A 26961-nucleotide genomic window follows, 5' to 3' on the forward strand; every position below is an offset into this window, starting at 1 on the left:
GCATTATAAAGAATAAATCGTCCCATTTTGTTTTAACGATTCATTATTATGTGCTCATTTACTTCAGTAGTTTATAGTTACAGGGTAGTTAAATCTTTGATATGCGCCCTAATGGTGATCTGGATTAAACTGGGAGTTGAAATGCATAACAGACTATATTCTCTACTCTAACCTGGTTTCATTTTAAGTCCTGTCACCCAGTATCTAACCTGCTGTAGTGTGTTGGAGCGAGCCTCAATGCAATTTCCCAGCAATCCATCTATGAAAGCCTGCGCTCACTTTGTTACTACAACAAAGGAGAAATGGGGATGAGTAAGGGTTGTAGTACCACCGCAGTCCGCACTGATGTGTGCAGATAAATAGCAGCACTGATAGGACGCACACACAAACACACAGAGGCGGATTTATGAGAAGGGGTGCGCAGAAGTAGACATAGCGCTTCTGCATGTGCACCCATGGCTGTCGGCTGTCCCTAACTTAACTCCGAGCGATGTAATTGGCGATGGTGGATTTGTTTACCATATTTGGCAAGATAGTGACACAGCGCGCCTGGGAATTGGACGAGAGCAGCCGTCATTCACAAAAGTCTGCCTTCTGGAGCTTTACAAACAAAGCGCGCGCTCACGGGAGTTGTAGTCCAAAACAAACCCTTTCTGGGATTCCTCCAGTGGGCATTCACCCCAATCGCGGTGATTTCAACGCCTCACACGGACCGTCGTTTACAAAAAACACTCGCTGCGGTGAACTATTTTCGATTAATGTATCTGTAAGTGTCGACATTAAGCCTCGTCAGACCGCGAAAGACACATCGATCCGAGACCCTGAGCTTTGCAGCATACAAATCCCACCGGCGATGCTCTCCATTGATTGGCTGCGTCCTTCTGTCAATCACGTCATGTTCCTTCCACTACCGCTCCTACAGTAAATATTTGTGTTTGCTCAACCGGCTGTAATGGTGGACGACTGAGGCAGAGGAACGGAATTCAACTAGAGTGAAGAAATAAGAGGAACAACGGTCGAAAGTCTGCTTCAGAGCCAGCCGCCGCGAGTAGGACACGGGCTTTCGTCGAAAATGGATGAACTCAAACATCAAGTCATGATTAACCAGTTCGTCCTGACGGCGGGTTGTGCGGCAGACCAGGCGAAGCAGCTTTTGCAAGCGGCACATTGGCAGTTCGAGGTAAAAAAAAAAAAGAAAGAAAACAGAAAACAGAGAAACGATAAAGCTTTAGCCTCGGTGTCTAGCGAGGTGTCGTTAGCTAACACGGCTAATGTTTATTTCTGTTCGACCGTTAGTTTTGACCGGACCTCGCCCGCGTGCCTCTCGCCACTTTTGAAGATCCAGTAATTCAACACAAGACAAAGCGTCAGTGTTAAGACATCTACCCGTTTTTTTATGTGGCCTGAGTCGGTCCCACTCAAAAGCCAGAAGTTTTGTTTTTTTGTTGTTGTTGTTGCTGTATTTAAAGTAGAAATATCTGTGTTTTAGCCAGACTAAATCAGTAGGGGACACACAGTCAATGCAGTAGGGCGAAGCGTACAGCCACCGTATCCAATTAGACTTTACTCTAGATTAAATACTATAATCCGACACATGACAGTGGTGAACAGGCGAGGCCAGCGAGTGCTATTACGCAATAAAGATGACTGCCGTGTTGTATCGACTAGCCTACAAAACAGTAGTCTGATACATTATTGTTTAGTCTGCGGTGAACAGAGTATAGATTTAGCTTGTACATTTCGTGTTCCTTCGCCGCAGGCTAGCGTACTGTTTGGGTTTTTATTTATATCAACACTGACGCGACGCTAGGTCGAATCTCTTTCGCCTTTGGCTGTATACAATGCTCCTGTTCTGACATGTACAACAGTGGCACCGAAATATAATTAATCTTCTCTGTGTTTTATTGTAGACTGCCCTCAGTGCCTTTTTTCAAGAAACAAATATTCCATATGGCCATCATCATCAAATGGTGAGTGCGAGGAGGAGGAGGAAGGGGGTGATGATAATGTACTTTTTTACACTATTAATTGAATGATATCAAACATAATTTTTTAGATGCTATTTCTTTAAGGCTACTGTGTTGTATTGGGTGGGATGTGAGCCGATGAACAGCCGTAATAGGCCAGAAGGGATGATGTTGTACTAACAATAACAAAGCACATGTCGGCCATGTTGTGAGCTTCCAGAAATAAACACACAGGCAGGCATGCAGCCGCAGCAGCCACATTGAACTGAGAGAGAGAGACTGAGTGTGTGTGTATGTGTGATTGCATGGCAGATAGAGGGAGTGGGAATGATAAATGTAGATATATGAAATTCCTCATTCTACATTATATCAACTGAGGTGCATAATGGAAGGAGGTGCGCCTCAGTTTCTGGGTAAAAGAGGAAAAAAAAAAGTCTTATTTCCAGGAAGAAGACAGCTACCTCTCACAAATAGACCCTTGTGCTGTTGCAACTGCCTTGGGTAATTCAGTTGTTTCGCCCTGATTGGGTTGTTACTGCCCCCGACACGTCACACATTGGAGACTTTTAGGAGCAGACAAATCAGAGAGGGGCAAGCTGGAAGGTGTTAAGGCTGTAGGAGACTCTCCGCACACACAGACACGCACATATACACACAGACAGGGGTTTGACATTATGAAACACTAGCAGTATTTGGGCTTTTAGCAGCAGCCCGCTTTGGCAGCACACAAGCCTTTGTTTGCAGCTGCATGCATCGCAGCATACAGCAACAGCTGCCCTCTGGAAGAGCCTGACATGGATGCGAGGGGATTTTGGGTGAAATTGTTGATCATTTATTTTAGCTCTCTTAAAGCTCACTCTCTGTTTGTGTGTATGTGGCTCAGTGTCTGTGTGGCAAACACAGTCATCAAACTGCTAAACATTTTTTGGCTTTGCTGTTTAAGAGAAAAGGGAGAGAGACCGGGGGAAAAAAGAGGATTTGATTTTTATTGCGTTCTTTGTGAGGGTGTGTGCCTTTTTATATCCTCAGAGTTAGCGCAACATTGCCAGTCAGCATAGAAATGGCTCACGGTGAGATGAATCACTTCTATCACAGCTTTATTATAAGAAAGAAAGCCAGACCTCCTTTAACATCAGATCAGTAAATAAGAGCATCTCAGTCCTCTATTTAGCTCATGAAATGTGTCACTTTAATTTAGAGAGTAAACTGTCTGCCAAATATGGCTGAGCTCGATTGCTGCAGACACTGAATAATGAAAGTCAGAACGCGGAGCAGCTACGTGTGCCTGTGGTGTTATTGTTATAGGCATGCTCTTGCATAATCACAAGTTGACATTCTGTTTTTTTGTTTTGTTTTGTTTTTTGCATAATGCTGGCATGTGCGTGCATTTCAGTTTTTGCTTTCATACTTTACATGCATGCATTTGTATTTTGTGCATGCACACAGTGGGTGTATGTGTTTGAGTCACAACAGTACTACAGTAGGGCAGCGTGTCCAACCTTGCTGCAGCTTATCAGGCCACAGTGTTCGTTGGTATACAAATCTAATCCACTTTGCTCTTGCTCTCGCTCTCACTCTTAACTCCCTTTCTCTCTCTCTCTCTCTCTCCCTCTCCCTTTCTCTCTCTCCTGTGCTCGCTCTCTCTTCAGTGTAGAGTAAGCATTAACTGCATTTCGTTACAATTCTGTTATACGTGATGTTGCATCAGTGTTTTGTGTTAAAACACAAACTGAACTCATCCTTGAGATTGCTGTTTAGGCTAGAGGCCTCACCCCGACCCCAACAGCCCCCACAGATAGCCCGTAGACATGCAGCGCTTCGCAGCATGGCAGGTTAGGACGTCATGTAGGTCAGTTAGTGGTTGGATGCTGTTCAGTGAACTGGTTTATGGTACTGTTTTGGAGGCCCAAACACAATGTATGAGGCTTGAATGTGGGGTACCAAATCACTTTCCCATCTAAATTTGGAATCATGGGAGGAAAATTATCCTGCAAACAAAAGCGCTGTTGTTTAATAAAAACACGTTAGCCTTAAACAAAAGCCTGGCTCGTGAGGATTGGTTAGAAGTTACCAGTCGACTTTGTTAATATGTTATTTGTGCTTTGTATGTCAGATGTTTATACCCTGTATCAAATATCAGATAGTGAGGTTAGTTGGTCCGCTCACCATTACAGTCTTGCATAATGCTGTGAATGCTGGGGGATTTAGCTAAAGCTCTTGTCATTAACAATCCCAGACCGAGGGGAGTGCCATTGCTTTGGCACATGATGCAAAAGAGCTACAATCTCTGCACAGGCACGCATTTAAGACTGTTTATTTTTTGCTTTCTCGTGTTTGTGTACACGATACGTGTTTCAGCCACATGTGAGTATTGCCATGAAAATATTGTCTGTTTATCTCTTTGTTTTTGAATGAAATCATCGAAGCTTACATCTATGTTCCATGATGGACACCCAGACCCTAAGTTCAGTCCAACCTCTGCTCTGTGTTATGTACAACCCCTCCCCGTCTACTCCCAGTTTTCTCCTCCACACACACCCAGCCCACACAAACACTGCAACCACACCACATTCCTACAGGATGCAACGTTCGCACCGACCCAAAATGGACCCTTTCACAGCAGAAGGGGGCCGGTATAACTAAAAACACAGCTCCCTGTCTCTGTCTTTACTTTGTACACTCTGACTCCTCTTGCCTCCCTCCTTCTCTCTCTTTATCTCTCTCTCTCTCTATTTACAGACACAAAACATGAGGCTGTGGAATTCAATTTGCCGTTCTTGTTCTTGTTTGATAATTTTATCACAGTGTCCTTTCCTCGTCCACTTGTTTTAGCCTCATTCTCAAAGCAGCTGCCACCTTCAAAACAGAGTGTCAGCATGTTCGCTCACACTTGGAATGCACAAAGTATTTCTGTTGCTTCCGGCTGTTTGGTGCTTTTATCAAATATTATGCACACAGTCCTGTACCCCAGCCTTTATTTGTTTTCATACACATACTAGGGATATCCCAAGCTCATTTTAAGGGATTGACTATGTAAAGTCTGAGCTATTTCTGACTCCTTGTTTGAAAATCACTGGTCATTCGTAGGCAAAACTACCTCAGATTGTTTCTTGTGCATAGAAGAAAGATTCCCTCAGAACTAATAGTTTCTTGTGTGCATGAGAGAGGTTTTTTTCGGTCATGGTTTTTGAGTGATCCAGTCCGGACAGTGTATCAGCTGCCTGTCTTCAACTGTCTCCGTGAATTTGGAAGGAAAAAACACTGACACATCACTGTACGTTCATACCAATATCAGTGTTTCCATGATTTATATCTCTCCATGTGGGGCACATACAGCCACAATAAAGTGAATGAATCCTCATGTTACCACAAGAGGAGGAAGTATCCCAGCTGGATGACTTCCACTGCCGTCTGGGAACATGTGACCCCCCCCCATCATGTGACTAAGCTGGGGAAACGAACTAACTAAGCCACAAAGCCTGGGTTACGCATGTAATTTTCTGTCAGCGTTATGGCTAATAAAGAAATTGCAGAGGTTGTCATGTGGCAGGCCTGCAGTAAAGTCAGGACTGTGGTGTTGAAAAGTATGTTGTCTTTAGTAGGTCAGGGTAATAAAAAAAAAAAAAAGAAGAAAAATCTCCACAAGAAGTGTTTCACATTCTCCTTTCCCTCTTGAATCATATCTTACTTTATCTCTGCCTCTTGTTTTCACTTTAATATTCTTGTGTATTGAAGTAAAAACAAAGAAACACCCTCCCTCTTTTGCAAAGTCCTGTTAAACTGTAAGGAATATTGTCCTGATTGTGTGGCTCTGGCCTTTTTCCCATTTCTTCTTATTTAAGTGATCCAATTAGCTAAATATAAGCTGTAACTCATCTCATCTGTATCCATTCAAAGACGTTTTACTGTTTCCTCCTACTGCCGAACACAGTCGAGCCTGGCCCACATTCTGCAGCCCACAGAATCATGAAGAAACAGCTCCACGGTTTTCAATGATAGCTTTTTTCCCCCTTTTATTATGCTGTAATTGCCATTCGTCACCAGAATCACGCACAAGGTGAATGAAGGTAGGATTTTTATGAAGGGCAACCTTCAGCACCGACTGCTCGGCAGTGTGACGTTGCAGAACATCGTTGGGCACTGCGGGGCAAGTGATAAAAAGTGGGCGTGAGGCTGTTTAAAGGCTGTTTCCTGGCAATATGAACACCCACCAAGAATAAGGAGGAGGGTTTGGTGTATGTGTGTTTCTGGTAACTACAAACATTTTGGTTTTGGTGTCCGGGTGTGGCTTAAAAAAGGATTCTTAGAAATCCAAACTTTTCTTATTCATGTGAGATCTCATCTGACTGAGATTTGAAGTGTGTGCCCACGCAGAAGAGCAAAGGTATAATTACCTTCATAAATCATGGCATGAGAACACAGACGACTCCTACTTCTCTCTCTGTCTTTACTTCTATCGGTTTATCGTCAGGGATGGACTAAAGCTAACTAAAGTACATAAAGGATACTTGGATTCTTAGATAGCAGGGAGGAACTGATGAAAACAAGTGTGGAAGGGTGTTTGGCCAGCACTAAGGGTGAAACAGGCTAATAGCAGGGCAATGCCAGGTATTTGAATAGAAGATACAATAACTGGGTTAAAACAGAGCTGCTCTGTGTCTCTGCCACAATACAGACAAGGTGTTCTCTGTCCTGCTGCAGACTTTACTTACAGGAGTTATTAAGTACAGAGTGAGGTGAAATCCAGTTTATTTTTTTTACCCAGTGTTTGGGTATTTGAATGTGACTTCATGAGTATGTGTGTGTAGTTATAATACCCTGGGTGTGCATGCAGCAGTGTGTCTCAGATATCAGAGTTAATCATGTCTAGATCTGTTAATGTTGTTAATGGATGTGCATGTATCTGTGCCCGGATCTATGTGTGTGTGCCTGTGTGTGTGCCTGTGTGTCTGTCTGTCTGACTGTCTGACTGTCTGTCTGTCTGTACCCGCGTGTCGTATAGCCATGCCAAGCAGTTTGCCACATCTGAAGAGGCTTGGCCTGTGCACTGCGTGTTCCAGCGTGTTGCCCTGCATGTTTCCAGGAGCACAGCTTCCCAGAACCCTAACCACACACACAAAGCCATGTGTGCAGAGACAGACGCATACACACACACACACATACACACATACACACATACACACATACACACACACACAGGAACTTTGGCTCAAGGGACTCAGGGAATGGGAATCCATGTGGGATGGCTGCGAGGACCAGATGTGTTTATGAGCGGTGGAGTTAGATTGGGTTTCACACTGATTCTTGGAGTCACTGAGTACACTCAAAGACACACAAGGGGTAAGGCCTATGGCTCAGGAAACACAAGCAGCACATGGGAACCTTTTCTGTTGCATGAAGAGACAGGGTTGTAACATTATGTCTCACAAGCCTGTTTGCTCAGGTTAGCTGTGACACTGTAGTCAGGCTCACGTCAGCTGGCTTGTGAGCGCCGGCCCGCTGGTACCTCGACCTACAATTCCTGTGCTGTCACCTTACGTAGCCTCGTCCATCCCTTTCCTGCTTTCCTGGCTCACATTCATGATCCTTGACACCTCACCAGTCCCTGAGTGATCATGTTCACCCTCACCTCTGCTCTTCAATTACTTCTCTTATTTTGGATAATATGTGTACATATAAACACACACACACACACGGGCGGGGCTCCTAAAGTGTAGGGTAACTTTTAGACCCCTGTATGTATGTATATATATATCAGTGCAATTCACTTCAGAGATTCCTGATCTGTCGCTGGAGGCAAGATGAAACCTATTTGATTATTTGGGTTTGAGAAAGCAGCGTTTGACCTTTTGCATTTTGAATTTAGAAATCGCCTTGAACAACCAACTATTTTTTTTCCATCCTAGCATTTGTTGTCATCTGTGCAAGCGCTCCAGTCAGGATTGGGTATGCTGCTGTCTCAGATGAATTACTCAATTTGCCTTTTGTGACAGCAGCACTGAGAAATTTTCATTTGAGATTTCAAATATTTCAGATAGTGTTCAGTGGTTCAGATTGAAACTGGAAACTGACACAGATTAGAAAACCTAACATGCGTGTTACCTGTGAGGTGAGAGACAAATTAATTTGATCCGCAGTGTACGCGTAGCCTTAAGAAAGATATGTTGGCAAGCTCAAGCTGAATGTTTGTATCGTAATCGTGTGTTGTTCTCCCTCACGATGACCTTTGGCCTAGTAGTTTCTGTTGCCAGCCTGTTACCAGTCGACAGGCCAAACCCCTTTTTTCTAGATACGAGTGGGCCACTGAACACCTATTGTTAGCCTGTTAGCCATTGTTGTGAGCAGTGCAGTGTGTGCAGTTGGTCGAATAGACCACATGCTCCACTCAGACCCAGTTCTCCTGTCTTCCGTCTTTAGCTGCTTTCTTTTTCCGTTTCGGTTCCTTTTTTTTGTCGTACCTTCTGTCTTTTCTTTCTCATTCTCCTTCTTTTTTAAATATACAGTGTCTGAATACACGCGAAAACAGAGCACAGCCTGGCTAATGATCAACCGAGTTCCCCGTGAGCTCAAATCCTGCCATGACCCTGAGTGTACACAATATTAACTCACACAGAGACATACACAGACTTAGCTGCGAGGTGGTGGGAGAGGTCGAAGGAGCGAGGGGTCATGGGTAAGGGAGGGGACGGTCACTGGAAACGTTCAGTAACACCTGTCAGCCGCCTTCATTTTGTTTAGGAAAGAAACATCAAGTCCTGACATCCAGCCACCCCCCCCAAAAAAACGTGACTGTCTCCTCCATGTTGGTGAGCTATGTGATGGGATAATAAAACACAGACGCATAGAGTTGCTCGTCAGGTTTCCGTATGATGTGGTGACATTAACTGCTGCCAAACCTCCAGTACGTGTATGAAGGAATGGCAGATTTCATTGCACAGCATGGAGAGGATGTTGGCAAACAGATGGATGGATTAGAAGTCCTGTTGTTTTAATTTTTTTCCTCCTTACAATAAATTACCTGAAGTTCAGCATGGAGTAGCTCTGAAATATGTAGAAGTATTTGCAGTTGATGTGTTATTCCACTTTATTCTGATTGGTCTGATCTGTTGAAACTCTGAATTGGGGAGTTTTTTTTAAGGTAAATAGGTTGTATGTTCAATTTCAAGAAGCAATAAAAAACATCTACCTTCCCAAGTGTACAAATACACAACTATTATTTATAACCAAGTATTATTATTTATGACTCATTATCTCTGTTAGGGTTAGCAAAGTTGGCACGCCACACTTGTTAGTAGGTCATGGTTGCATTGGGATCCAACTGCAGAGCTGCAGCTCCAAAACAGAAAGAACAGTGCCAGGCGACATACACACCATAAGAGCACTCTACTTAAATATTTAACAGGCAGGAAAAATCATGTACAGTTAATGCAGTGATGGTCTATGCAGCCTGCCCTCTCTCTGTCTTTATTCTGTTATCCTCTGTCGTGTTGTTTCAGCACCTGTTTTACTCACAGCTCCCCTCTTTTTCACCTGTCCTCTGTTAACTTTAATCTGCCTCGCTCCTCCATTTAACCCTGATTTTCACAGTCCTCACAGGGCATCAGTCAGAATCAGCCCTACAATTACATTAATGACAGTAAAGCAATAGTATTAGGCTGCAGTCACATTTGCAGTTTGCCTCTTGTATGATCCATAAATGGGAAGGTTTATTTTGTGGCATGTGTGTTTGTGCTTCATTTAGCTTCACGCTGCCAAACTACAAATAAATCAGGCCTTGAATGTTAGTAATCGGACGTCACATGGACTCACAACTAGCATGTTTATTGCACACAGTTTTGGTAAACTGTCATCTGTTGAGGATACAGATATGCATATGGGAGTCAAAACATCCCATTCCAGTTCCTGTAACCTTAGCTTAACACAACAGACCTGCCTCTGCTCTTTGCCAGTGAATTGATAGATTGTGGAGACATTTCATATCATGTTGAGGCCAAGTGTGACATCAGTTTATCTTGTTAATCTTGGAGTTCAAGCTATGAGTACTTAATAGCAATCAGAGATCAGCATTCGGCCCACAAAACGTTGCGTGTTGGGGTTCATGTCAGCTGTTCAGATTGCATTACTAGCTTTAACAAATTGACAGAGAGCTGTGATGTCAGTGTTGCCAGGTTTGAATGGCATCGTTCTTACATGCCCAAACAAACCAAATCAAAATAATTTATTTTTCAGAATGGATTCAAATTATTTCCAACATGCTGTGAATGTGAACGTGAATGCACCTCAGACTAGTTCAGACCTGATGCCAGTGGAAACCAAGCATCTTCCCACACAATCCAGCACTTAACACCAGTTAGTAGAGATATAGCCACCAGTCAGTTCATGTCTCATCTCTTTTCTCTTTTACTTATTTTGAGTGTGATTACATTTTCCTTTTTTCGCTGTTGCACAGCTTTACACACCTCTCAGCTGTGTCCTGTACTGTGTTCAGCAGCTTCAGTGGAAAACTTTTTGCCCAGTATTATGAGGTCATTCAACGTTGCTGGAAGACGAGCAATGAGACCCATCGACGTTGAACAAGAGGCTCAGAGAGTTGAGGCCTGTTGAGCCGTGACATGGCCTGTCCTTGTGCAGCCAAACCAAGAGAGGAATGCTCTCATAAATGTCCAACAACAATGTGGAGATGTGATTCCAGGAATACCACACATCTGTCTGAGATCATTTAAAAAAAAATAATAATAATATGGAAAGTTAATTTCTCTGTGGAAAGGTGTGTCATAGTTATATTTTTTAACGTGATGTTGTGTTCTATCAATTGTCAGCTCACACGTTGTTGTAGTATGGTGTCTTCTTTTAAATGAGGAATGATTTGATCCAGTTGACTGCCACATTTTTATGAGAATCCAAAATAGTAGCCAAGAGTAAAAGGTCTGGAAACATGTGGAAGACCTTATTACAGTTATGCATAACCAAACTTTTTAAGCTGAGCTGTAGGCGGTTAAACATCATACATTGCCTTGAGGTTTAAAGAATTACAAAATAAACATTTTGAAGTGTGCGTGCCTGGTGGCTTTACTACAACAGTCAAGCCACCAATGCAGACACCTAGTCTTGTTTTTACAGTTGTAGAGCTTGTTTTATTTTGCAAACCGATAGACTTACTGGAGTGAAGACACATTTCCTGACAGCTTTCTCTGACCAGTCACTGCCGGCGTGTGTTGTTTTGAATAATACCTAAAATCCACAAATCAAATTTCCTAATCTTCAGGAGTGAAGTAACTGGCTTAAAGGAAGTCCAAAACTAATTTTCAGGCCTGACACACACACAGCTTCATTTGTTTTTAGTGTCAGACAAGTGTCATTTTGTGTCAGAGTATTATTATAAGCTATACAGCAGAATTCATCCTGCTGAAAGTCAGTTTTCTATCAGTATACATCTTAGATTGCACAGCAAGACAAATGTTATAATCCAAACAGAAGACACAGTTTTAGTACGACCGTGGGCCCGATGACGGAGACGTCAGGCCGCATGTTTCACCGCCATTCTCGTGTCTCACAGATCCCTCAGCACAGTTTGCTCCAAGCGCTGACACAGAATGTGTGAACTGTTCAAGCCGCAGACAGAGGAGGGAGAAGAAGACGGGGAGAAGGAAGTGAGAGGAAGATAGAGACGGGAGAGAAAACAGACGTGTCGTAGGTTCAGAATCATGTTTTCAGCAAAGGGAGAAACTGGGGTTCCAAGTATTATTTTGTCAATTTTGATCCAGGCAACTATAAATATGAAAACACTACAAAGCCTTTTAGCCTTATTTAAAGTAGATTTTTAGATTTTTTAGCAAAGATATTAAGTTTGAATAAGTAGTGATGCAGACCTGGTCCTAAAGTGCCGTTGCTTGTGTATTTATCTCTCTGTTTGACAGCATAAAACATAGCCAACATTAGCTGGAACTAGACAACAGTAATTTGCTTGTCATGAATATAACTTTTTTGGTCAATAAGGAAGCTAAATTAATGGAAACAAACATTTCATTTAATGCTAAACTTGGCTTAAATTTCCTGTGACAGCTGGACGGAAACATCCAGGAAGTATGAAATGAGATTAATAAGAGTGTGTGTGTGTCATCTGTGTGTGTCTCGTGTGTGTGTGTGTGTGTGTGTGTGTGTCGTGTGTGTGTGTGTGTGTGTTGTGTGTTGTGTGTGGGTGGGTTGGGTAGAAGCACTGAGGTAAACCCTTGAATGCAGGAGGTCAGTCTGGGTCACCAGAAGTACCTGGACCCTCTGCACAAGTATGCACGAGGATAGAGAGATTCTCTTTCTCAGCCCGGCACGTACACACACTTGATGTTCCTGAGGAATGTGGTTGGTTAGACTGGAAATAACTCCAGCTCATCTGTGTTTGTGGACAAACATGCGCACATACACACAGACACGTATGTACACAAACGGAGGAGTGTTTAAGGTTTGTGGAGCCCCACCGCTGGCTCAGGACTGGCATGTTTAGAGTGGTCGCTGCCAGTCAGCCTCTCGTTCCTCGTGCTGCGCTCGGCAAACAGACTTGAAGAGAGGGTGGACAGGGCCGGGCCGCCGCGGCCACAGAGCCAGGCCTTGCCTCAGCCTCGTCCCGTCAACAGGAGATCTGTGCTGCTTCCTCATAACAACCGTCCCCATGGCAACCGCTCTCCGTCGGCTCTGTTTTGAACACAAACTCGCTCTCGCTGTCTTTTATTTCCTCCGTCTCTCCATCTGTAGATCTTGAACAAATGGCTGCTGTAACACACGGTCTGTTGTATATGTTGTCATGAAGGGCTCACGTTGATAAAACAAGTGCTGTTAACATCTTTTTCTAATTGTCTGACGTAACAAGATATTACCTGAATGATTGTTTTGGTGCTTTTTGGACTGGGAATCTGTTTTTTTAAATATTTTAAAAATATGTATTTTTGCTAAATGATCCTGCAGGATTTTTAATTAACTAACAAAACCCACAGTCAGCCATTAATTTGGGTTTACTGAGTTAACGCTTCTCAAGTGACATCATAGTGTTTTGGAGAAGAGAAGACAATTTACCGTGTCACAGTAACCTCTATTTGAAAGCAAGTTTACCTCAGCAGACCTCTCGCTTTGTCCCTGAACATTACTGAACTCGCACATGCTCACAAAACAAACAGTAGCTGCATATACTTTTCTTTCTTTCCTGCTCTTTGCTCTTGCTCTTTAGCTAAAATTTGCCTGCAGATACTTCATGACTGTTTATCTATGATAGAGCCTGACAGTTTTTACAGATTTTTATTTCCATTTCATGCCAAATATTTAGGATTACAAGACGCTGCTATTTATCACAACATGAACAAAATTGGCCACAATCTCAAATATCTGTCACAACATTATCTGTATACTTTTAAATGACTTATTTATATTGAAGAATACCAAGTAAATTGGATGATTCATAACCAATGAAAGAAGGGAAATGGTACACAGCCAAAATGTATCCTGACTAACTGGCTCATTTAAATGTTTGATATGTTTATGCATGATTCATATTTACAAAATTAGTTTGTTTTTTATCTTATATCTTAGTCTTGAGTAGTTGCAGGTAAAAAAGGGCAATATAAAAGAATTCAACTTTTTATATCAATGAGGTGGAACAAATAAAAACGTGTACGCACATGTGCCTGCTTTATTCCATATCAGTTCAATAAGTCAGCTACACATATCTCACATGGCTCTCACCTCATATTGCCTTTATGTAGGTGTGATTCACCCGCAAACCCTCTGTAGACACATTACATTGTGTGTTTGTGTGTGTTTTTCTCAAAGGAATTATTAACCTTCATGTTGTGACTGCAGATAGCCCACGTGCCCGCCAGTTGTGCAAGAGCCAGTTGGATTTGAACCTCAATCTGCACGCAGCAGCGTCAGCAGCTCTTTGCAGTATTTTTCTGTCTCGGTGCAGCGAGAATTAATCTGCTACTCAGCTGCTTAATACACACAAAGGGAAAACACACAGTAACCTGCTTCCTCCGTGTGCTGCACCAGAGCTGTGTTTTTAATCTGTGTGGAGGAAATCCTGTGGAGCTTTTTACCTCAGGTGTTGTTTTCACTGTTCTGACAACAGACAGGTCATGTCCTCGAATACCGTACTTAAAGAAAATATATATAAAAACATAATCTATAATGGCAGACATAATGTAAATCCTGTATTTGTGTCTGATTTGTAGAAGATATGTTGTTTCTTTGTATGTGCAGTGGTGTCCAGAAGTGTGAGAGTAAGGAAGGTGGTCTCAGACTTTTGGACCCACAGTGATGCTGACAGTTCTGGACTCTGCTGAAGCTTCTATCAGCGACAAAGTGTCAGATTAGCAGTCAGATCCAAACTCCGACAGCCTGGCACTGAGAGGCAGCTGCTGCGTCTCTGGACCCGATCCTCTTCCCTGTGGGTCGATACCGTCTGCGTGCATGACTCTGTCCAAGGTCTCCTGCGCAAACAGTCACACACATGCAGACACATGGAGGTGTGTTGCGTTATTTCATGAGTGACGGAGTGTGAGGTGGGCATTTGTGAGACGCACACACGAGGTGTTTGAAGTTGGTTTTGTCGTTAGCCTCCCTCTGTCATCTTGCTTATTTTTGGTCTACTGTTTAAAAGTGAAGACAAGCTGAAAGATAAATCACTACAAGAAGAAATGTATAGTCTACAAGCTGACTGCAGGTGTATACTTATACCTGCTTGTGTGTGTGTGTGTTTATGGATGAGTAAGTCAGATGCAAAGGTCCCAGTGGACAATATGAAAGGTCATGTGTCAGCGTTTTTGGCTTGTTTTCCATTCCTTGGCAGTAAACTCGGAGGCAGCAGGCCTCATGTATTGTTTTCTATCTGAGCACCACTCACACAGACTCGAACTGATCACGAGGTTTTAAGAAATCCAACCAGTCGCCTCCACCGCCAAGAACAGGAAGGATCACAGAGGTCGCTTCAGCATTCCAGGGTGTCTCTTTACCGCAGGAAACGGCCTCAGAGACATGAGCCAGCGTTTCCTGTCAGAGTGCATCGTTGACACGCTCACCTTTCATAACAGCGTGCCACTCTGAGAACCCCTGGCTTGGTCTGGCCCGGCTCTCCGCGGCCTCAGACCGCGTTTTCGCAGGACCAAGCCTGCAAGCCGCAGCACTTTTAGGGGGCAAGGTAGTCCAATTACACCCCCAGGGGTGGAGTGGTGTTCCTGTCACTCTGTTGTTTTTGTAGAGGCTTGCATGTGCGCTAAGGCTGCATGCCTCAATCTGAGAAGCGAGGGTGATGGAGCCAAGGGTAGATTAGATAGCACAGGTCAGCCTGAGATCTGGTTGTCAGCAAGTGGACTGTTGTTCTCCAGCTTTTCTTTTTTTTTTTCCTCTTTAGTGTGTTAACATTTTTTGTCCAGTGTTCATGTGTGACTGCAGCTGCTGTTCCCAGTGGTTGATTCATGGAGCCTATGACTCCCAATTCCAGAAAATCGCCCCCCCCCCAACCCCCAGCCCAAAACAAAAGGTTTTCTGGATGTTGTAAGAAAAAATTCTAACTTTGACGACACTTAGGGGAAAAGATGTTAATAAAGGAACCGCAACAATATCCAGGGCTCTGGGTGCAAACTGCACAGTACATAGACTTTAATTCGAATCCAGACTCGTACTCTGTCAGTTTTTCTTGAGTCATAAGTAAATTTGATCTTATAAAATCCTTATCCTGGGAGTTGCCAAGCTGTTTTCTTCCACTACTTATGCCTGGTGATTTAGGATTATTTTGCCATGTAGGTGCCTGCCCTGTTAGCCTCTCTCAGCCCGGGCTCTTATTTTTAGATGGCAAGCCTCCTGGCTAAACATAGCTCCACCTTTGCTTCCCTGTGGAATACAGTAGGTTGTTGTTTTCCTGATCACAAGTGAACGGGGGGGGGGGGGGGGGGGGGCACAGAAGAGGAAGAAGGGCATGAGGCAATGGGTGAGAAGCTGTGTTAGTGAGGATGATGATGATGAAGGCATGCTGTATTCGAACAGCCAAACATGTTGTTCATATGGCCTGTCAGCTCCAGGGTGGTAGGTCCAGTGCTGTTTTTGGCACACGGGTGTATTGTGTGTGCTCGGGGTGTGCCACTAAAGGAACTCCTGGCAGCAGAACAATAACAGCGCTGGCACAAAGGAGGGTCGGAGCAGGTCAGAGCAGGAATATAACAAGGCCAAGGAGGTGTGTGTCTGTATGTGTTTTTGCTTGTGTGTGTGTGCATGTGTGTGTGTGTGTGTGTGTGCGTCCGCAATCTCGATCTGACCAAGTTCATCTACTCTGCTAAATCTGATTGTACTTGAAACAGGAAGTGGATGTAAACAAAGGACTTTAATGTCATCATCAGGACTCTCTGGGGAAGCAGAGAGTGGGATTCCCCTAAAATCCCCTTCAGCTACACAAAACAGTCTGCCTCCTTTTAAAGCAATAACTGTGTTTTAAACACTGCTTCTTGTGAGAGATATTTCTGGAGGAATGTTCTTTTCTAGTTGCTACATTGGAGAATAAAATTAGATTTTGGCGTCGTAGCTGTTATCAAAGAGCAAAATGTCTGTATAGGCTCACCACTTCACAGTGACAGTCAATAATCAGACGAGGAAGAGATACTAATTTCCCCACTGATTGCAGTCTCAGTAAAACAGATTGTGGTGTCTGCTATGTCTTGTGACACAACCCACAGCTGGAAGCAGCAGGTTCACTGCATGTTCTCTGTTAAGTTATTATTGTCTCAATTTAATGATTAATGCGTTCATCTTTTAATGTTATAAAATAGTATAAAAGGAAAAAGCCCATGGTGACATCTTTTAATTGCTGGTTATGATATATTGATGGTAATGATATAACCAGAGAGAAGCAGGAAATCCTCACATCAGGAAACTGGCACCAATGAATGTTTGACATTTCTGCATAAAGAATAACTTCAGTGATTGTTATTATTTAACAGTCTGCAGATAATTTTCTCAATTAATCATATAGTCACATTGTCTTTTATCTGATCAATAAACCCAAACCCAAACATATTTAGTTTGCTGTCAGAAGACACAAAGATTTGCCTGGTTTCATTGAAGAGGCTGGAAATAGTTGTTTGTTTGTTTTTTTGCTACTTTAGCTTAAAAGTCACAAAAAAGCAATTATCAAAATTGTTGCTGATTAATTTTGCATTGAATGACAAATGTTTTCAGCTGCTCAAGTGTCAGAAATAGTGAAAAAAATGTTTGTCAAATTCATCTAGAGCCAGTCTCCAGTCTGTTTATCAGTTGACAGATTTTTCACTCTAAGAATATAGAGATGTAATATCGATGTCTTCTCGGGTTTCCTGTTTTGGATATGCATTAATCGCTCTCTGTCCTCTTTCCTCATTCCCAGATGTGCACCCCAGCCAACACACCAGCGACGCCCCCCAACTTCCCGGACGCATTGACCATGTTCTCACGGCTGAAGGCGTCCGAGAGCTTCAACAGCGGCAGCGGTGGCAGCCCCATGGCCGCCTCCATGGCCACCTCACCCCCGCCCCCCCAGGTCGGCGGCTGGGGGGTCTCACCAAACGTACCTAATGTGCCGCAACCTCCACAGGGACTCTGGACTCAGGGGCAGCCCCCCACGCAGCCCTGCCCTGCCTGGCCTACGGGCGTAAACCCGCACGCAGGCGCTGAGCAGAAGGCTAGTGTAGCGATGGAGGCTGAGAGATGAAGGGCCGCACGGGACTGAAAAGCCCCCCTTCCACCCCGGGGGAGGGAAGGAAATAGGGTATGAAAGTGGGGAGGGTGGGAAGGGTGGGAGATGATAAGTGGGTAAAAATGGGTTTTGGTCTTTTTTCCCTAAAAGACGGATGGATATGGAACGAGATGGAAACTACGCAAACCAAGAAAAACTCAACGTGGACAATTTAAGAAGAGGAGAAACCAATGCAAACGTCAACGACAAAAATAGAAAAAACAAAACAACGAAAAAAAAAAGATACGCACACACATAGTAATAAGAGAGCAACTGAAATCTTTGTTAGTTTTTTCCTAAGTAAATGCATAGATAAGAGAAATATTATTGAACTAAAAAAAACAGAAATTTAAAAAAAATTGTCACGCCCAAGGATTCTATGTGATGTTCAAGGACATTCAAGGCAGCAAACTTAATTTTCTGTTTTTTGTTTAGTTTTTTTTTTGTTTTGTTTTTTTGTTTTTCATCTTTTCAGCCAGTGTTTTTGTGTCACTGGCGTTCTGTGTTTCTGCGACTGTCTGTGCTGCATGAGGAGAGAGGAACTTGCAATGCAGTGTTTTAGATTGACTCAAAAATCATCACGCACTTGAGTGTGAGTGTGTACGCATGTGAGCGGGTGGTCAAGTTTGTAATCAAAAATGTATACACACACACACACACACACACACACACACACACATACATACACATACATACATACATACATATATATATTCTCACACATACACACACACACACACACACACACACACTAGGGTCTAGAAGAAACACCTCCATACTGTCATCCCCATCGTCAAAGGTGGGACTTTTCTTACCTCACCTGGTGGTCACCTGACTTCTTTCAGCCAATCAGGGATTCTTCTTAAACCAACCATTGCCGCCGCCGACACAGGACATGTTTTTAAAGGTTTTTTCTTAAAGGCAGCAGCCACTCTGGTTGATGCTACCTGATCCTCGCTGCGATGGCTTTTTCCTGACACAGTTTTAAACCTGGACTCAGACTACAACTGTCCACTGTATACTTTTTTCTCTGGAGATTTGGGTTATTACAAGGAAAATGAGAAATCATGGTTTAATGTAATATCGTTTATAATGCTAATTGTTCTGTTTTTGTTGAGAGGTTAAGGGAAGTGGCTTTGAACTTGGGTGGGACTTAAGCTTGATTTCTTTTTTCTTTTCTTTTCTTTTGGAAAGAGTGAATCAAACGCAGCTAAAACAGCTACAGATTTAAAAAAACAAAACAAAAACAACAAAAAAAAAACAAAACACGACTACTCCATCTTTGTAAACAGAATTGCCACTTTGCATGATGTGTTCATAACGTGTAACATCTTTTGTAGCAAACATACATGAGGTCGAGACATGTTTATGGGAGGGGGGGGTGGAGTTAAAGCTGAGGGTGGGGTGGTGGGTGTTATTCCCAAAGTGAAAAAGAAATGCAATAGTGCAAAGTGTCTCGCTAGATATGAGAAACAAAAGAGGAGAAAGTGGGTGTGGGGCAGCTTGGGAAGCCCACCACAGACTATTTGGGGACACTACAGACTACTTTCAGATACACAGTATATATATATACCCTCAGATACTGTACTAAAGAGGGGTTTTTACAACATTTAGGTCTCTAGTTTTGACCAGTCCCTGGTCCACTTCCACTGCTGAGGGACAGTTCAGGGATGACCCTGATATACGGCAATATTTTAAATGCAGGGTCTGCCCCTTTTTTAGTTTGTCCTGTTCGGATTATTTTTACATTCGATAAAAGAAGAGAGAGTAAGAAGAGATATTTTGAATAGCTGAGGGTCTTTTTTTAAAAAAGAGGATTAGGAAAAAAATTATGGATATAATAATGAATAAATAACCAAGTTCCTTTTTATTATTTTAGACTAAACTAATGTTTGAGTTCATCCTTTTTCCATGCTTCATACTTTATTTGGTTAAATCAGAGCGTTTCCGGGTGGGCCTGTTCCTAAATGGTTTCTCATGTATGTTTCCCCCCTTGTATGACTGTATGAGACCATTCCCACAATATTTGTGGACTACCTGATAATTAACTTATCATTTTTGTGAACCTAAATAAATATTGTATGTCAACCTAATTGGCATTGTTTACTGGTGTGTTTGAATATTTGTACTACAGTTTGAACAGATTGAATATAGAGGGGCCCACATAAATTATCATATAGTTCTGTTCTGTGTGTGTGTGTGTGTGTGTGTGTGTGTGTGTTTGTGTGTGTGTGTGTGTTTGTGTGTGTGAGAGAACGAGAGACACCAGAACAGTGTGTTAAATAATGACACTAGGAAGATGGATGCATCGTAATCTCACACTTGGCTACCTCTCAGCCAGCCGGATTTAAAACAGTCACCCAGCCAGACTACAAAATCTTGTTCTACAAACCTCTCCGTCTTTTTCTGTTTCTCCGTCCGTCCGCCTGTCTGTCTGTCTCTCGCTGTCTGTGTGTGAGAACTAAACAATCTGTCTGATGCTCCGCGGCTAAAGATGGAAGGGCCGGAGATGAAAGCCAAAATGGAGGAGAAGAGGGAGAAAGGCATTTGAAAAGAGGGAGTTCAGCTCTGCGGCCATCGCTATCTTCGCCTCTCTGAGTCCACAGCTCTTTAGATGTAAACACAAACAAACACCAGCTGCCCACACACACAGACACACACACACACACGCAATCGCCATAGATAAACACCCACCACACACACACCCACATGCCAGTGGTGTGGTGTGTGGTGGTGTTGTTGGTGGTGGTAACGGAGGGTCACAGAGTTCTCCGTGTCCTCAGCTCACCTCCCGACAGCTTCCTCCTCGGCAGGAAATAAGAGAGATCCCGTCTGCTGATTGCTGCGTGAGCCACTTTGCCAGTCTCTGAGCCGCTGTGAGTGTTTCAGAGAGCTCGGGGGTGAATGCCGACAACTTGGCATCCGAGTACTGCAGTGCATCCGAGCATGTGGGAACAGGAACAGCAATAAACACATAGGGTTTGTCCAAGAGCAGCACAGCCTGACCCGGCATATAAAGGCCAGTAAATGAAGATTTTAGGCCCCCATTGCTTAATAATGAAGATGTGATACAATAATAATAATTGCGCCACTTTACATTTTTTCAGACTATGCTGTGACAGGCCGCCGGTTCGCCTTTGTAAAATAATTTACAGACTCTCTTTTTAGTTTGGCAATATCCTCAGCTCAAAGTTCACCCAGAAAACATGCACCGTGGTTACTGTGTAACTGCTCATGCAAACCATCCGGTTCGTCTTCAATTCACTCCAAACTGTGGATGTGAAATGTAAATCACTTCCTGTTCCGACATCAACACTTCCTTGGAAAGAGTTACCCAAAACAACATGTTTAAAAACAGGAAAAGCAACAGCTCGCTTTATCTGTTTGTCTATCTGTTTACGGGAGAGTGCAGCAGTCATCCAAAACATACTGTTTATGCAAATTGCCACTTTTGTGGTGGAGGGCTACAGCTCTGCTCAGTTTATCTCTCCTTCACACTAAACCAGGATGTTGTTTTCTGGGTCACTGGACGGTGTGGACACAACACAGCACCACAGATGGCGCACTGTCAGTACAGCTGTCTCGCCTCATGTGTAAACATAACTATAGGCTACTGTTTAGCTACTGTCGAGCACTGAGACGTTCACCCCTGGTAAATTTGTTTGACCTTAATATGTATATGTAAACAAATGAGGCTACTCTTGAGACGATTTCCAGCCTCTGTCGGGCCTTTTTTTATTTCAAGCTGCCGACTTGTATTTCACCACAAATCAGATTTACAGCACAAAATTATATTGCAAATAAAAAAGTTTTAATTTAACTTAAAGGTACCCTGTAGAGTTTTTGACCACTGGAGGCGCTGTGGAGCTATGTTTTTGTCCATGGTCCACACTCACGCACAGAAGGCTGATAAAATGCAGAATTTTAAATATTTTATAATCAGCTTTGCAGATGTTTTATGAGGAATTAAATGTTTTTTTTTTTTTAATAATAATTTTAGTTTTGGTGAGAAACGCTGAATACAAACTGAACTTTTGTTTACAAGATAAATCCATAGAGCATCTTTATTTTTGAAACATTAAAGCCCATTTCAATTTCACTTTTTATTAATTTTTTTTACCCTTTCTGGATGCACATCAGCTGTGACCGAAGGTAAGCACTGTATCATTGGCTCCTGCATTAACTGTATTAACTATCTACGGCACTGGAGTGATGTTGTCATATTTCAGCTTTTTAGAAAGACAGATGAAAGAGAAAGTGATGAGAAATGTTGATTAAAAAACTACACAGTACATATAGGAATTATATTATCAGGTACAGTGTTCAAGACCTGCTCTGTAGAAATGGGACAAGGTGGTTGTGAGGTATGCAGGTGGGTGGGGGGGGCGGGGGGGCAGAGGACACTGCACACTGTGTGGAGGCAGGTAGGGGAGCAGAACGGACACAGTGACATTGGGTTGTGTTTGTAACTTGGCACCTCACCTCCCCCTAGTTGTCTTCTACAGGTGGAGACTCTGCACTGGACAAGCTGCAGCTAGTAACAGGAAGTGGGAGAAAAGTGACACACACTATACATACGTACACCCTGCATCTGGCAGTTAGGTGGAGAGAGAGAGAGAATATGAGTCAGACTGAGAACAAGTTAAGTGACACGTGTGCAATTGAATGTCAACTGAATGAAAGGTTTCATATCCAGGAAAAAACTATTATCTCAAATTCATCAGCAGATCTTTCAAATATGATTCTGACCTCTAACAAGAAAAAATGAAACAAAGGAAAAACCTTACTTGCCAGTCGAGGGGGCGTTGGACTGTGCCCCGGGAGACGAGCACAAATGAAAAAGCCCCAAAGATTCATTGAGAGAACGATGCTTCATGTCTTGTCAGCACCAGGCAAAGTTCAGAGCCGGTAGAAATGACTCGGAAAATGAGAAGCCGTGTGTTTTAATGACGCCACATCAATCACTCAGCTTGTCTCTTGTTTTCTCAGATTCTTGTTTGTTTCCTCTGAAATAACTCAGAAATGTCCTCGACTGGGGCTTTTAAAATGTACAAAGGGACATCTAAAGTGATATACCATGGTACCGGCCATGTTTGTTTGTTCATGGTAATTCCCCTCCACTCACTTGTGTATTTTTCCAAACCTCTTTCAGACTCCAGTGACCAAATCTGTGACAGTACTTTTTTTTCCTTTGTATTTTGTTTGAATTTCAGACTTAGCCTCCGAGAAGTCGTGTTTCATGTTTAGTTTAACTGCAGTTTGAGCCATGAACAAATAACTCTGGAGTAAAGATGATTATACACCACTGGTTTCGTTGGTGTTTATGCAAATTTAAGACACATTTAAAGTCCCATGAGCCCTTTTGCCTCAAATAGACGAATGAAACCGCCTTTCTTCAGAATTTGCCTTTTTCACTTGCTTTCTTTGCTCTTTCCAAAAAAAGTTACAGTGTGGTTAAATAGTTTGAATAATTGGATCTTTTATTTTACTTTCAAGTGAGATTTTGAAAGTGAAATCACTTTAAGAAAGACAGAAGACCAGTCATTTTGTTAGCATTGAACAGCTACTGCGCTAAGTTTTCATAAGGCTTTGACGGCGACTCTGTGGCTAAGATATGAGTTATGCTGCTGTTGCTACAATGCTAATAATCATTGCTTTATCTTTTCGTACAACGATGAGTTGCTCACATTTTATTATCCCCTATAGCCACAGATGCTAATTTAACTTACAGAAACCCTCAGTATCACATTTAAACTTTTTAGAAAGAGGCTACTTGTATTATAAAATGTTTTCTGATAGTGACAAAGCCAAAGTAAATCTCACCCCTCAGCACTACAGAGTGTTCTACCATGTTTCAGTTCATAGTTTTGGTTTTTATGAGTCGCAACTTTACTGTTCTGGTTCAGTTTCAACTCTCCTGTCAACCTCATTTCCAGATGCAGCAGGCGAACGTTTTCAGACGAAAGGTTCTGATAAACCCACTACACCAAACAGCAAACAGTTAGTTAGCAGTTAGCTGCTAACATAGTGGAGAATTTAGCAACTTAAAAGTCTATTGGATCTATTGGCTGTGAAAATGGGTAGCGATTTGCTGCTGCACATTTGCTGTATCAACTTCAAGATGCCAATATGTCAACTTTAAGAATCAATGGATGTCATAAAACAGCGCTGTTCCTTTTTTTTAATCATATAAACTGGAGCATTTCCTGTGAAATCCACCCCAGTGACACACAGTGGAAAAGAAGCCAATCAATCTGGATTGATTTGTTTACAGTGATTTAAATTAAAATAATATGGCAATGATTCACTGATGTCAAACAGAGCTGCTGCACCTTTAATATCTGTGGTTTCAGTGTTGGTGTTTCCAGCTTACAAGCTCCCTCTCCTTGTGTGTGTGTGTGTGTGTGTGTGTGGGTGTGTGTGGTTGTGTGTGGTTGTGTGTGTGTGTGTGTGTGTGTGTGTGTGTGTTTGACCGCAGTGAACCTGTGACAATGGCTGTGTGCCATTTCAGCCACGCTGCGGCCGAGATCCTGAGTTGGACACAAAGCCGGCTTTATCTCAGCTCTCACTGTTGTATCAGTGCTGCCTGGCTGGACGCATAGCACTGGACTTAACAGCCACACACACACACACACACACACACACACACACACCAGTACTAAAACAATACATTACACTTAGACTGGAAGCAGGGGAAGTTGTGTGTGTTTGTGTGCATACGTGAATGTGTGTGTGTGTGACTATAAAGAGACCACTGACCACCAGGGGAAGTGACAGAGACAGACGCATGCTGTTTCTGTTCCCATGTCATGTGGTTGTTGTTGAGAGGACAGTCACAGAAACAACATGATGCACGGTCACTGTGTGTGTGTGTGTGTGTGTGTGTGTGTGTGTGTGTGTGCATGGACACCATGGTTATGTCAATATGACTTCACTAAGTTTATTAGGTGTATGTGTGTGGAATTCCTAAACAGGTCAGATGGGCCTTACACCAACATGATGCAGCAAAGTGTTTCTTTCTGTTCCTTCTTTTTCACTTCCCTCTATATTTTCTTCTCAGTGTCACCCTCCTCCTTCGTCTTTGTGTGTGTGTGTGTGTGTGTGTGTGTGACAGACACTCCTCCACACACATGATCTCTTCCTCCCTCTCCCTCACTCTCTCTTTCTCTCTGAGTCTTTTACTCCTTCACAGAGGGACGGAGAGACTGGAATGTGGAGAGAGAGATTTTCAAAAAGAAATGAGCCATAAAACACATTTACAGGTGAATTAACAGGTTGTTACACTGCAGGACTTCACAGCCGTCGAAGCAGGAACAGTGACTGTGGCTGTTAACCCTTTGCGCCATGGTAGCAGCGTCTATGCCATTCTGTATTTATGCACAGTAAAGCCTCCGCTTCTCTACTGCCTGGTAAATTGGCACAACATAATATTTCCACGCCTCTCCCTTGAACTCAGTTTAATTTTTATAACCCAGTATGAGCGTATAGCTCTGTCTGCGCTACATCAAATATAATTTTCTGTTACAATCCCGCTCTGCAGCTCGGCGCTGTCGTCTTGACTGTGAGGCATCGCTGTGGTGACAGCATGAGTTCGATTAAATCAGATGAAACATTAATGATCCCTGTGGGGAATCAGGCCATTGCAGCAAGCAAGCAACGACAGCGTACATCAAAGAAAAAATAGGGATGCAAATAAGAATACAGCGAAACATGCAGCACTTACATATCCAAACATATGACGCACAATGTGTGGATTCGCAGCAGTGGAATTAGTACTAAAATAAATTAATAATACCAATTTCATGCATCTTAACCACTACACAGAGCCTGTTTAAGCTCCCATGTTTGTATGTTTACACTGTGTGAAATATTCAAACATGAAAGTCCGTGTTTGTGGCTGTACCATTCCATCCAATGGAAAGTTTTTAAATCACTCGTGCATCATTTTATGCACAATTTCCCCCAAATTCAGCCTGATATAATTGTGTCTTTGGAAATGTTGAGATACCCACTAGAATTTCAAATAAAGTCCTACAAATTTTGGATGCACAGTATAAGTTTGTATTTACCGATCCTAATGTTGAAAGGATTGATTCACATTTTTCAAGTCGGCCTCCAAACAATACTCACATGCCAAAGCTATTATAAGGCTTCAGCGGTTTGGTATATTCCAGAGTTGTTTAGAAAAAGAAAAAAAGACAGAAACTATGTTTATGAGACCCATTTTTAACAACTTGGCTGCATCTTCAGTAGCAAAATGGGACTGAGAAAGCTTCATGGTTCATCCCAGGGAGAGCATGAATGTGTTTGTACCAAATTTAACGACAATAGTATCCATCCAATAGTTGTTCACTCAAAACCATAAATGTCAACTTTGTGGTGGCACAAAAGGAAAATGCCAAGGTCAATTTGACGCAGAATACTGATGACAGCTGACGGTGATATTCTGTTGCTTTTAAGTTAACGCCTTCTTGATGTTTACCAACATTTTGGTCGCAAGCAAAACCCAACATCTGTCAACCGTCACAGTGTCAGTTAGTTAGAGGCGAGTTCATCGTCCGGTGTAATGTTGACATCTGGTGCCAACTGGGGAGGATCACCATTGCCAGTAGGATTCATCCTCTGGAAACCATGAATGTCTGAAGAAAACTGAATGTCAATCCACCAAATAGTCTGGACTAAAGTGGGCGGAGAGCCATACCCGCAGTTATCTCTATCTGCTTTATCCTTCTTTATCCTTTATGATTAACATTTACACCAGGAGAACAGAATCATCTTGCTGTTTTATGCCACATACTGTAGCACTTTGTAAATCAGTGAAAGAGCCTTTTCATTCCTCTCAGCAATAACTAACGTCATTGATCTACACGTTAAAATGCTGTCTGTATCTTGTTTAACAGCGTCTGCGGACAATCATGCATGTGAACAGAAGCGGCTGCAGATGTGCTGACAAGTTAATCCACCTGAGAAAAATGAGTCTGCACCCTGAGGGGAGGCACGCTGTGGTAACACACAAGGAAACTCTTGTGCTTTGTCACTGTGATTTATCTTTGTTGTTCAAGGCATAACAATAAGGTGCCGTGCGGTTTTAATCCCTGAATTTTTACTGCTGAATGATGCTGCTCTGAGATTTTAAAGAGAAGCTCTGTTACGTAACCCTCTTGTTGCAACAGATGATTTACAGTGGTCTGTGTGTGTGTGAACATAACTCTTGTGCAGAAAGGCGTCTGTGGGGAATGTGATGTAGTGTCT

The 26961-nt window shown here is 42.7% G+C and overlaps 1 protein-coding gene across 1 annotated transcript; it reads left to right on the forward strand.

The window, feature by feature from the left end:
* Nucleotides 1-521: 521 nt before the first annotated feature.
* On the forward strand, nucleotides 522-19802 carry ubald1a (UBA-like domain containing 1a). Its single transcript, XM_023408126.2, has 3 exons — nucleotides 522-1180; nucleotides 1911-1970; nucleotides 17362-19802. The coding sequence occupies exons 1-3, from the start codon at nucleotides 1073-1075 to the stop codon at nucleotides 17683-17685; spliced, it is 492 nt and encodes a 163-aa protein (XP_023263894.1). The 5' UTR covers nucleotides 522-1072; the 3' UTR covers nucleotides 17686-19802.
* Nucleotides 19803-26961: the final 7159 nt, after the last annotated feature.

Source organism: Seriola lalandi, unplaced genomic scaffold, assembly GCF_002814215.2.
Source record: "Seriola lalandi dorsalis isolate HSWRI2012SDOR001 ecotype SW California unplaced genomic scaffold, Sedor1 jcf7180002054354, whole genome shotgun sequence".
NCBI lineage: Eukaryota > Metazoa > Chordata > Actinopteri > Carangiformes > Carangidae > Seriola > Seriola lalandi.

Bases quoted from the DNA above. Each gene is read 5' to 3' on its own strand.
- ubald1a (XM_023408126.2), top strand. From the start codon at position 1,073: ATGGATGAACTCAAACATCAAGTCATGATTAACCAGTTCGTCCTGACG. The intron at 1,181-1,910 runs GTAAAAAAAAAA...GTTTTATTGTAG, and splicing joins CGGCACATTGGCAGTTCGAG to ACTGCCCTCAGTGCCTTTTT. The intron at 1,971-17,361 runs GTGAGTGCGAGG...CCTCATTCCCAG, and splicing joins ATGGCCATCATCATCAAATG to ATGTGCACCCCAGCCAACAC.